At 45.8% G+C, this 11,594-nt stretch overlaps 1 protein-coding gene across 1 annotated transcript in view; it reads left to right on the top strand.

Moving 5' to 3' along the window:
- Usp8 (ubiquitin specific peptidase 8) overlaps positions 1–11,594 on the top strand; it is a 54,429-nt gene that overhangs the window by 37,050 nt on the left and 5,785 nt on the right. The window contains exons 8-13 of the mRNA XM_013009959.1: positions 726–1,035; positions 2,889–3,467; positions 7,018–7,098; positions 7,398–7,660; positions 9,798–10,010; positions 11,103–11,313. Coding sequence (XP_012865413.1) covers positions 726–1,035; positions 2,889–3,467; positions 7,018–7,098; positions 7,398–7,660; positions 9,798–10,010; positions 11,103–11,313 — 1,657 coding nt within the window. The remainder of the gene's footprint in view (positions 1–725; positions 1,036–2,888; positions 3,468–7,017; positions 7,099–7,397; positions 7,661–9,797; positions 10,011–11,102; positions 11,314–11,594) is intronic.

Raw genomic sequence — 11,594 nt, 5'->3', positions numbered from 1 at the left:
GGCTTTTTTTTTTCTGCTTATGTGGTGCTGAGGAATCGAACCCAGGGCCTCATGCATGCAAGGCAAGCACTCTACCACTGAGCCACCTTCCCAGCCCCCATGGCTATATTCTTAATCGTATATGTCAGTGTTTGTTCTGCTGCCATTTGCTTTCAGGCAATAAAACAAAACAAAACAAAAACCAAATAGCTCACATCTGTAATCCTAGCTTTTCAGGATGCTGAGATCTGAGGATAACAGTTCCAAGGCAGCTCTGGCAGGAAAGTCTATGAGACTCTTCCCCACCCACCAGTCTTCCTCTGTTGTCGGGCTTGATCTCAGGGCCTGAGTACTATCCCTGAGCTTTTTCACTCAAGGCTAGTGATCTACCACTTTTTGTGCCACAGCTTCACTTCCAGTTTTCTGTTGGTTAACTGGAGATAAGAGTCTGGTGGAGTTCCCTACCTGGGCTGGTTTTGAACCATGATCCTCAGATCTTGAGTAGCTAGGATTACAAGTATGAGCTACCTGCGCCCAGCCAGTGATGCTCTTATCTCCAGTTAACTACCAAAAAGCAAGAGGTGGAGCTGTAGCTCAAGAGGTAGAACACGAGCCTTGAGCACGTATGCTCAGGGACAGCACCCAGGGCCCTTGAGTTCAGTCCCCATGCCCAGCATATACGAAAAACAGACATTCCAGAAGTCTGTGTTTTCTTTAAGGTTGTTAATGATTTTTATTTCATTTAGTTTACGTTTAACTATCCCATGTAACATGCATGAAAAATATAAGTACTATTTATGGAAGTTACTGTTCTTTAAAAAACAAATGTTATTCTCTTTGGGAATTTTAGTGGATTTTACTTACCCCTCACTGGAAGAACCGGCTCCCTCCAGACCTCCTGGCCAGGTTGCTCCTCCTGTGGAAGTAAATGACAAGGTCACCTTGATAACTGTCCCTGAGGAGAGGAGGAGAGCGCCCGCCAAACCAGTCGCTGCTTCCAAAGCGGATGTTTCACCTCTCATTCAGCCAGGGCCCATTATCAAGAACATTCCACAGGTACTGTTTGGATGTCCTTAAGTATATAGTATAGAAATGAAGTTGTTTATATAAGACAAGCGTCTTGTCATCTTTATTTTCACAACAAAGTTATATTATAGTCCATCCCCGGGGCTACAGCTACATTAGACTAGACAGTGGTGAACATTTCAAACAGGGCTGCTAACCATTTCCCACAAACAGTGCCAATAACATTTGTGTTTCCACAGTGGACTGGAACACCTCTGTGGAGTCTTTCTTGTACTTTGACAAGTAGTAGAATTGTCCCCAGTAGCTGCTGGGGACTGGTCCAGACGTCCCGAGGATGACAAAATTAGCAGATGCTCAGGTCCTAGAATTTATCCACCTCCTCCCTAGGCTTTAAATCATCTTCAGGTAGTTGGTAATGTGGTGTAAGTGCTATTCAATAGTTGCCATGCTATGTTGCTGAGAGAAGAAGAGGCCTCTGACAATGTATACGCCATGTAAAGCATTTTCAGTGTGGAACCCTGGATTTGGAGGGCTGACCACTTTCTCAGATAGTTTGGGTTTTATATGAAAGATATTTTAGTTTTCAAATGATTTGTTTTAGTTGATTTTGACATTTTAAGAATTTAAGGTTTTTAAGTAATAACGTTAAGAAATTACAGCTTTTTCTCATTAGATTACTTTTGAAGAAAGATTAATTTCCCTTTCCTATATATTCTCCAGTAAGATTTTTTAAGCATTCATTTCTCATTCTTTTCCAAGATACGTTTAAATAGTATTTTTCATTAGAAGTGGATATTGATTTGTAGGGCAGGCTCTGAATAGAAAACTTAATCGGGTATGATAGTGTGCACCTGTAATCCCAGAATTCAGGAGGTAGAGTCAGGAGTCCAGCCTATGCTACAGTGCAAGACACTGTCTCAAAATAGAAAACAAGCCAGATATTGGTGGTTCACACCTATAATGTTTTAAAATGATCGCTCTGGTTGCAGGATGGAGAAGTGGAGGCTGTTTTGTAGTCTGGGGGGAAGGGGGTTGATTGGCAGATTGGCAGGTGGGAGCACAGATAGAGGTATAGCTGTGTGGAGGAAGATGGTCAGGCTGCAGAAGGGTTTGGGAGGAACATTCACAAAACTCTTCTGGGTTTAGTTTGTGTAGCGAAAATTGGAGAGTGGTTGCATTTAGAAGGTCAGGACTGTAGCCAGGCACTAGTGGCTCACACCTATAACCCCAGCTACTCGGAGGGCTGAAACCTGAAGATCTTAAATTCAAAGTTCAGGCATAAAAGTCTGAGAGACTGTTAGCCAGAAGTAGAGATGTGGTTCAAGTAGCAATATGTCAGCCTTCAGTGAAGAAGCTAGTAAGCAAGAGGGCAAGGCTCTGAGTTCAGGCTCCAGTTCCAGCATACAAACACACACACACATAATAATGAGGGGCTGGGACCGTGGCTTAGTGGTAGAGTGCTTGCCTACCACACATGAAGCCCTGGAAACAACTCAGAACCACATAAACAGAAAAAGCCAAAAGTAGCACTGTGGCTCAAGTGGTAGAATGTTAGCCTTGAGCAAAAGAAGCTCAGGGACAGTGCAAGGCCCTGAGTTCAAGCCCCAGGACTGGCGAATAATGATCATAATAATAAGCATGTTTGTGGGAGGAGATTACAGTTTTGAGATCTATGTGTGACCCTCACATGAAGCTAATGGTCCAAGAGGAATTCACTGTGCCATGTCTGGGCTTTTTGTTCTAGCATGAATTGAAAATGTAAACTGAGGTTATAGTTCTGAATCTGGTCATGTTTTGCCACTTGGTGGATGAGGCCAGCCGAAACAACACAAAGCAATAAAAACAAAAACAAACAGCATGTTTTGCTCGTTCTGTTTCTTTAGATTGATCGTACTAAAAAACCCACAGTGAAGTTGCCTGAAGATCATAGAATAAAACCTGAAAGTACAGGTCCTGAGCTGTCTCCTCAGAATGGAAAAGTTCTTCCCGATCGATCCACCAAACCCACATTTCCCCCCGTGACCGCCATGTTAACAGATGAAGAGAAAGCCCGCATCCATGCAGAAACTGCTCTTCTAATGGAGAAAAACAAGCAGGAAAAAGAACTTCGGGAAAGGCAGCAAGAGGAACAGAAGGAGAAGCTGATGCGGGAAGAGCAAGAGCAGAAAGCCAGACAGAAACAAGAAGCTCGAGAAAATGAGACCACAGAAAGCGAGCCGAAAGCCAAGGAGGAAGAGGAGAGGAGAGACGGTGAGCAGGCCAGGAGAGAAGGCAAGGAGCCCTCAGTGAAGAGGGGCAGAGAACTAACAGGAATAAAAAGACAGAGTAGAAGTGAGCACGAAATGTCTGATGCCAAGATACCTATGGAGGGAGAGAAAAGGTGTCCGACTCCGGAAATGCAGAAGAAGTCAACAGGAGATGTGTCTCCTCTAGCTGTATCGGGAGATGCCAGTGCAGGCAAGGTAAGCAGAAGCAAGCAGAGACAGAGTGTGTGTGTAGAGGTGATACTGTGGCACCCCACAAATGGACTGCCATTCTGAGTAGTTAGTTGCTGGAAGGGATAGATTGTCCTCCACCCCCATTTTCTTACCACTTTCTTTGGAGCCAGTTGACTACATTTCGGGATTGTGTCAGTGACCCTTTGCTTTCTACATTTCCCTTCTTGCTCTGAGTTCAAACCCCAAAACCACCTCTCCAAAATACATAGACGAATGGAAAAGAGGACCCAGAAATAAGCCTACAGCCATCTGATTCTTAGCAAAAGTACACACTGGAGAACGAACAGCCTGTTCAACAAATGGTGCTGCAAAGTGGACAGCCACTTATAGAAGACTGACACTAGATGTCTGTCTCAGAACCTTACAAAAGTCGATTTGAAATGGATCATACGGGCCTTCGTGAAGGGTTGGAGACAGTTCAGTCCACCCCAGGGCCATATGAAGCCTGTCCCCTCCGCAAGGGGATAAGCGCAAATGTGTTTCTCATTGGCTGTCCACAGCCTGTAGCCTGCATTGATCATTTGTTGTAAGTGATGCTGTGAATGTCCAAACAGCTCTTGGAAGGAAATACAGTTCCCCTTTTTTCTTCTCAATGTAAGGCATGAAACTCTGAAACTACTGGAAGAAGACATAATGTAACACACTTGAAGACAAGGACACAGGCAGCGGCTCTCTGAAGTGTCTAATGGCAGCTGTGTGTCTGGGATGCCATGCCGCTCTGAGTAATTGAAGCCCCTGGCCTGCTCTTTTCCTTGGGCTTCTTGGCTCTTTGGGTGTGCTGTGCTGACATAACATAAACATTTTAGGATCCTTTTTCCTCTATTTATATGAAGAATGTTACAGAGATGCAGCTGGAGATTGCGCTGAAATCTGTAGATCATTCTTAGAAATATATCCACTTCACAATACGACTTCTGACGCATGAAAATGTGAGGTCCTTCCACATTCTTCTTCATTCTCTTTACTGTTTTATGTTTTTCATTGTAGAGGCCTTTAAGTTGATTCCTATTTCTGTTTTTGTGGCACTGGGGATTGAACTCAGGATCTTGTGCTTGCTTGACAATGAGCTACCAGCACCATGCCCCTGGCATTTTTGTTTTAGTTGCTTTTCAGGTAATGTATCGTAGGTTTTCTTTTTGCCTGTGGAAAGTTTGCTTTGGTCCTCTATCTTCCTCCTTGTACCTCCTGAGTAGCTAGCATAGATCATTGTTGCTATTGAGATGGGTCTCACTCACTTCTGTGCCCAAACTGGCCCTGAACCCTGAGCCTTCTGAGTAGCTCGGATTACAGGTGTGAGGCATCTTATTTTTGAGGCTGTTGGGAATGAGATTGTTTTTGTGGTTTCTTACAATGTTCTTTATGGGTATATAAGAAAGTAGCTAAAGCTGGGCACCAGTGATTTATGCCTGTAATCCTAACTACTCAGGAGGCTGAGATCTAAGGATTGTGGTTTAAAGCAATAAACCACAATCTCTAATAAACCACTAGAAAACCAGAAGTAGCGCTGTAGCTCAAGCGGTAGAGTGCTTGCCTTGAGCTAAAGAACTGACGGACAGCGCCCAGACCCACAGTTCAAGCCCCACAACCGACCAAAAGAGAGAGAGCAGCCAAGCTGGGTACAAGGGCTCACAATAGAGATTGGGAAGGTGGAGGCAACTGGAGTCTAGCCCCAGAAAAAAGCCAATGAATCCCATGTCAATCAGTGTTGTGTGTTCAATGTTGGCGCCTGAGAGTATCCCCTCAGGGCCTGGCAGAGCAGGGGTGGAGGTAAATAGCACTGACATCTGCACTAAAGAGAGAATTGAGGGGCCCCAGAACTGCTTGCCCCAGAGCTCCGTGGTCCCCTCGGGAGTAAATTACCCTGTGGTAGGAAAAGGGCTCCTACAATGGTGTTCCACCTGACAGTCGGGAGGTACCCCAGAAGCCAAGCAGTCTTCTGGCCTGGCCTTGGACTGGGCCACCATCTTCTGAGGCTAGGCTCACTGCTCGACTGCGCTCTCCCTCCCTCCCAGGCTGCTTCGCCTGACTGTACTGTACAATCCCAGCACAGTGGCAGGGCTCAGGCTCCCAGAATTGTTCCTTGTTGCCAAGTTCCCAGAGTAGCTCAGTTTCGGACAAACTGCCTTCATGTTGGAGCCCAGCTATGGCTCTGGGAAGTGGAGAATGGCAAAATAGATTTCTTCTCCAGTGCTGGTCTGCTCTAGAGAGTCCTTGTCACAGCTGAACCCTACAGTGTGGACTTCCACCTAGTCTGTGGTCACCACAGTTGTCTGATTACCTTGTGGCAAGGAAATCAGGTGGCAGCCACCCCTGCCCCGGGGCTAGAGTAGGGACTGAGGCTTTGCCACATCCTGATGAACGTTCATCACTCTCCTTCGCCTGGAAAGTAGTCTATCAATTGTTACCCTGATTCTTCTCGTTCTTAGTTGCAGAGGAAGCTTCTGTTTTCTGTCTTACTCCATGAGTCCGTCCTGCCTTTTCACTTTAAACACCAAATACTTTTTTTTAGTGCCATTCCTAGAGCTTGAACCCAAAGCCTGTCCCTGACCTCTTACTGCTCAAAGCCAGCACTCTAGCCCTTGAGCCACAGCTCTACTTCCAGCTTTTTTGGTGATTAATTGGAGATAGGAGCCACGCAGGCTTTCCTGCCCAGGCTGGCTTCAGTCTTGATCCTCAGATCTCATCCTCCTGAGTAACTACGATTATAGGTATGACCCACCAGTGCCTGGCTAAATACATTTTCAAAAACAGCAGAATTCACAAGTTCTTATGCTTCAGGCATGTTTCTGAAATTGCCAATTCATATTACTACTATGCTTATCTAGGACATTTCTAGTATGAAAAGTAATAGCCCCTGCTAGCTGGACACCCGACTGTGGGCCTGCTACTCAGAGAGCTAACACAGGAGATCACTTGAACACGTAAGTTGAAGACTACTAGGCTATATAGCTAGACCTCATCTCTAAACAAAACAATATACTACCTGTAAACACCCAGAAGTGGGGAAATTAAGCCTGTATACCAAAGCTAACTGTATAAGAGAATTAGAACTTGCGAACACTTGGATTTAAGATACAATTTAAACATTATTCACCAAGTACTTACTACATGCATATATTTTCCAAACTTTATAATAGTACTCAGCTTACAGTTGAGCTGAGGATAGAGGTTGTTCACCTGAAAGTACATTAACTTCTGGAGCTCCAAGACCAGTTTCATCTCGCTGAGCTAGAGGCAGGCTGAGAACCTAGAGCATTCATGCTGCAGACTCATTTACTCTTAAGTACACAAACGCCTGGCTTTGGGCTCTGTCTGTCCCACGTTGAGAAAAGTTGAGATTGATTCCTTGTGTGCTCCTTTCGGTACATTTCTTCCCTTTGTGCCTCTTGAGTAGTATGGAGGACAGCAAGGGAAGGCTTTTTGAATCTTCAATGTAGGTACATATTTGTATATGTGAAATTTTAATAGAGGGGAAGAATCGATTTTTTTTTCCTTCTCCCCCTTTCCAAACTAGGCGCAGCGTGAGCCCTTGACAAGAGCGCGGAGCGAGGAAATGGGGAGGATCGTGCCTGGGCTGCCTTCAGGCTGGGCCAAGGTAAGGCCAGAATCCTCCAGAGCACTTCACGCTGGAGCGCACAGCACCGCTCCTCACGAGCACCGCAGCTGTGTGCTCTCCACTGCCAGCAGCCTGCCGCTGTCAGTTCCCGGCAAGTGTAGGGCAACAGCGATCACCATTTTCCTCAGATTCTCTCGTCTCCACATAATTGCGTGCCTGACATGTGCAGGGTCCTAATTCCCAGCCTCCCCAGTGTCACAGTGAATTGGGCGAATACTTTGGAAGGTTCGTCTCTAGTGCCCTCTGGGTGTTTGACCTGTCTTTTCTTCTTGTCTCAGTTTCTCGACCCAATCACAGGGACCTTCCGCTACTACCACTCACCTACCAACACCGTTCACATGTATCCACCGGAGATGGCCCCTTCCTCTGCACCTCCCTCCACCCCCCCAACGCACAAAGCCAAGCCCCAGGTCCCCGCCGAGCGCGACCGGGAACCCTCCAAGCTGAAGCGCTCCTACTCCTCCCCGGACATCACCCAGGCCATTCAAGAGGAGGAGAAGAGGAAGCCAGCAGTGACCCCAGCAGTGAATCGGGAAAACAAGTCAGTTCTGCTAAAGCCCCAAAACTATGGGAATATGCTGAGTATAAGACCTCGCCTAACTCCACTGTGTTCAGGGCAGATAAGAAAGCCCTGTGGGGGACTGGGAAGGTGGCTCAGTGGTAGAGTGCTTGTCTTGCCTGCATGAGGCCCTGGGTTCGATTCCCCAGCACCGCATAAGCAGAAAAGCCAGAAGTGGTACTGTGGCTCAAGTGGTAGAACACTAACCTTGAGCTGATAAGCTGAGGGACAGCACCTAGGCCCAGAGTTCAGGCCCCACGACCGGCAAAAAAACCCCAAAAAACCTGTGGGGGTCATTGTGACCATTGTGATGTACCACAGGAAAAAACATAAGAAAATGGCCTTGATTTTTCTCCCTGAGACTAACAGTATACCAGAGGATTTTGTGCCAAGGATGTAAGAGCAAAATTTTCCTGTAGCATTAGAGTAATATGTATTACTAGTGTCCTTGATTGCATTCCTGCCATTCTGTTAAGTAGGTTTATTTACATTTCTCAAAGTAGCATCTCCTAGAGATAGATCCTCAGCTTTTAACTACTTTGTTTGGGATGATTCAACAGACTTGATAGGTTGGCAGACTACTAGGCTAAGGCTCGAGTCAGCTATAGTAAGTCATCTGGAGGTGGTTTCAAGTACACAGGAGATGTGCACTAGCTGCATACACGCTTCCATTTCATCAAAGGGCTTGTTTCCTTACATATTGGCCTAAACCAGGCCCTGGTGGCTCACACCTGTAATCCTAGCTACTCAAGAGGCTGAGATCTCTGAGGATCGTGGTTCAAAGCCAGCCCAAGCAGGACACTCCATGATACTCTATCTCCAATTAAGCACCAGAAAACTGGAAATGGAACTGTGGCTCAGAGATTGCACCCAGGCCCTGAGTTCAAGCCTCGGGACCAATAAAAGGGAAAAAAAATGGCCTATCACAGAAGTCTACACTACAGATGGCAATATTTATGGTTTTTCCATTTATTATGCACTTCATTAATAGGCATTTCCAAGTAGTCTTTAGACTTAGTCTTTAGACTTGAAAAAGTAACACATTCCAACATAGTTGGTATTTCTTCCTAAGAACTTACCAGGTAGACATGTATTTGAAAGAACCAAAATTCTGTTCATAGAGCTATGGATGTTAGAAATTGCAGTGACTGGTGAGATTTTAATTTCCTTTTGAATCATTATTATATTACTAATTTGAGCAGTATTGTCAAGACTGTCAAGTATAATTTTTAATGTGAATTCAAAAGTGAAGAGAGCACATGAAAAGTACTTGAAACTAGTTGGGTCTGATCTCCATATCCTGGAGGGCTAGAAGCAAGAGGTGAAAAAGATCTGTCCATTAAGAAAGTCCTAGTGCCAGGGCAGTTCTGGGTCCCCGTGTCCCAGCCTGCTCTGGGAGATGGCTCTATGCCCGACACATGGCGCTCTGAGCTATTGTTCAGCATGGCTGGTCACTGTTTTGGAATGTGTTTGGTGCATCTAGAAATTGAATTTTACTTTTTTTGGGTCCGGTCATGGGGCCTGAACTCTGGGCCTGGGCATTGTCCTTCAGCTCTTCAGCTCAAGGCTAGTGTTCTACCACTTGAGCCACAGCACCACTTCCGGCTTTTTTTCTTTTTGCTTATGTGGTTGCTGAGGAATCGACTCAGGGCCCCAGGCATGCAAGGCAAGCGCTCTACCACTGAGCCACCTCCCCAGCCCCTAGAAATTGAATTTTACTTCAAATTGGACCAGCCCATCTGAAGCTTAGTGATCAGCTTAGACAACAGGCATTTGAACCGAGATCACCTGTGTTTCCTTTTCTATGTGGTCTGCCACAGCGATGAGTATTTTTGGTGGTGGCGACATTCAAATATGTAATAATGCCAACTTCCTTGAGGTCTTTGAAAACTCCTACTTCATGAAAAGCTAGAGACTCTTAGGCCGCCTCTAGAACCAGGGGCTTTAGGTGTTGTCAAGGGAGGACCACAGAATGCAGCCAGGGCTAGCGTCATTACCCGATGTCTGCCCTGCCCTGGTGAGTCAGTGTGCCTGCAGAAGAGCCGCTAGAGGTTGCTGCCATTTGTAGTACAGAGCTCAGTTTTATAGACTTTTAAGACTCATACCTTCTCTTTATTAGGCCAACATGCTACCCCAAAGCTGAGATCTCGAGGCTTTCTGCCTCTCAGATTCGGAACCTCAACCCTGTGTTTGGAGGATCTGGGCCAGCTCTTACTGGACTTCGTAATTTAGGAAACACTTGTTATATGAACTCTATACTGCAGTGCCTCTGTAACGCCCCCCACTTGGCTGATTATTTCAACAGAAACTGTTACCAGGATGATATCAACAGGTAAATACATGTCTTTTGCAGTGTGTGGTTAAAAGGATAATGTCACTATGTTCACTGTTTCAGTCCATTTTGTGTTATATGACGAAGTACCTGAGACTAATTGATAAAAACCAGACATTTCATTTTCTCATAGTTCTGGAGACAGGAAGCCCAAGGTAAAGGTGCCGAGGTCTGGGCAGGGCCTTGCTCCACCCTCATACAGCCGGAGAAGGGCACGAGAGGACAGACTCCTCAGGCCCTTCCTGAGGGCGCCTCCCTCATTCATGAGGTCAGCCATGTGGCCTAGTCACTTCTTGGCATATTTTTTTTTTTTTTTCCCTGTTGTGGGGCTTGAACTCAGGGCCTGAGCACTGTCCTTGAGCTTTGTGCTCAAGGCTAATACTCTACCACTTTGAGCCATAGCTCTACTTCCAGATTTGGGGTTGATAATTGGTGATGAATCTAACAGCTTTTCCTGTCTGGGCTGGCTTCAAATCACGATCCTCAGATTTCAGTCTCTTGAGTAGTCAGGATTACTGGTGTGAGCCACCAGTTCCTTAGTGCGTACTCTTAGTGCTGTCAAATAGGCGACACTGAATGTAGAAGGGACACATTCATGCCATAGCTAGCACTTTGGCACTCGGATCCAGAGAAGTGAAATTAGACGACTTCCCTAATGTGGAAAAGCCACGTGCCAGTGGCTCATCTCACCAACTCCTCAGGCTAAAACCCAGAGGAGCCGTTTGAAGTCAGTCTGGACAGACAAGTCTACAAGATTCCACCTCCAGCAAAACAGCAGGCTAGTGGCATGGCCCAGGTGGTGTAGGGTGCCTGTAGTAAACACAAGGCCCTGAGTTCTAATTCCATTACCACTGAACATTTAAAAGGACAATTTAAAAAAATTTAAAGACAATTCTCGTAGTAGAAGACGGGCAGTCTGTTCAGAGGAATAGGGCTTGTGGCCAAAGTAAAGCACATTGAAGACTATAAACAAAGACTCTGTAATAAATCTGTGAGTATTTTAGTGTAGGAATACAGTCTGTGAATAATGTAAGGTTGACATCAACCAACTGCTTTTCAGCTTTTTCTTTATTGCTGTGTGTGTTTGCACAGGTCAAATCTGTTGGGGCACAAAGGCGAAGTGGCAGAAGAATTTGGAATAATCATGAAGGCATTGTGGACAGGGCAGTACAGATACATCAGCCCAAGAGACTTCAAAGTCACCATTGGGAAGATTAACGATCAGTTTGCGGGGTACAGCCAGCAAGATTCACAAGAGCTGCTCCTCTTCCTCATGGACGGCCTCCATGAAGACCTGAATAAAGTAAGATTCTCGCTGTTCCCAGTCACAAAGACAGCCTTGCCCAGTAATGCAATACAGAATCCAGGGGTGACTGTCCAGTGGTCATTTATTCTAATACACTTGAGTGTACCGGACAGGGCATGGCTTATACTGAAAAAACTCGATGAATGTAACGCAGGTTGAACACCCTGTTTTGAAATTCTTTTTTTTTTTTTTGCCAGTTGTGGGGCCTGAACTTTGGGCCTGGGCGCTATCCCTCAGCTCTTCAGCTGAAGGCTAGCGCTCTACCGCTTGAGCCACAG

Source organism: Dipodomys ordii, unplaced genomic scaffold, assembly GCF_000151885.1.
Source record: "Dipodomys ordii isolate 6190 unplaced genomic scaffold, Dord_2.0 Scaffold11, whole genome shotgun sequence".
NCBI lineage: Eukaryota > Metazoa > Chordata > Mammalia > Rodentia > Heteromyidae > Dipodomys > Dipodomys ordii.
Note: the sequence above shows the minus strand (reverse complement) of the source record. Positions and strands in the feature narration are given on the sequence as shown.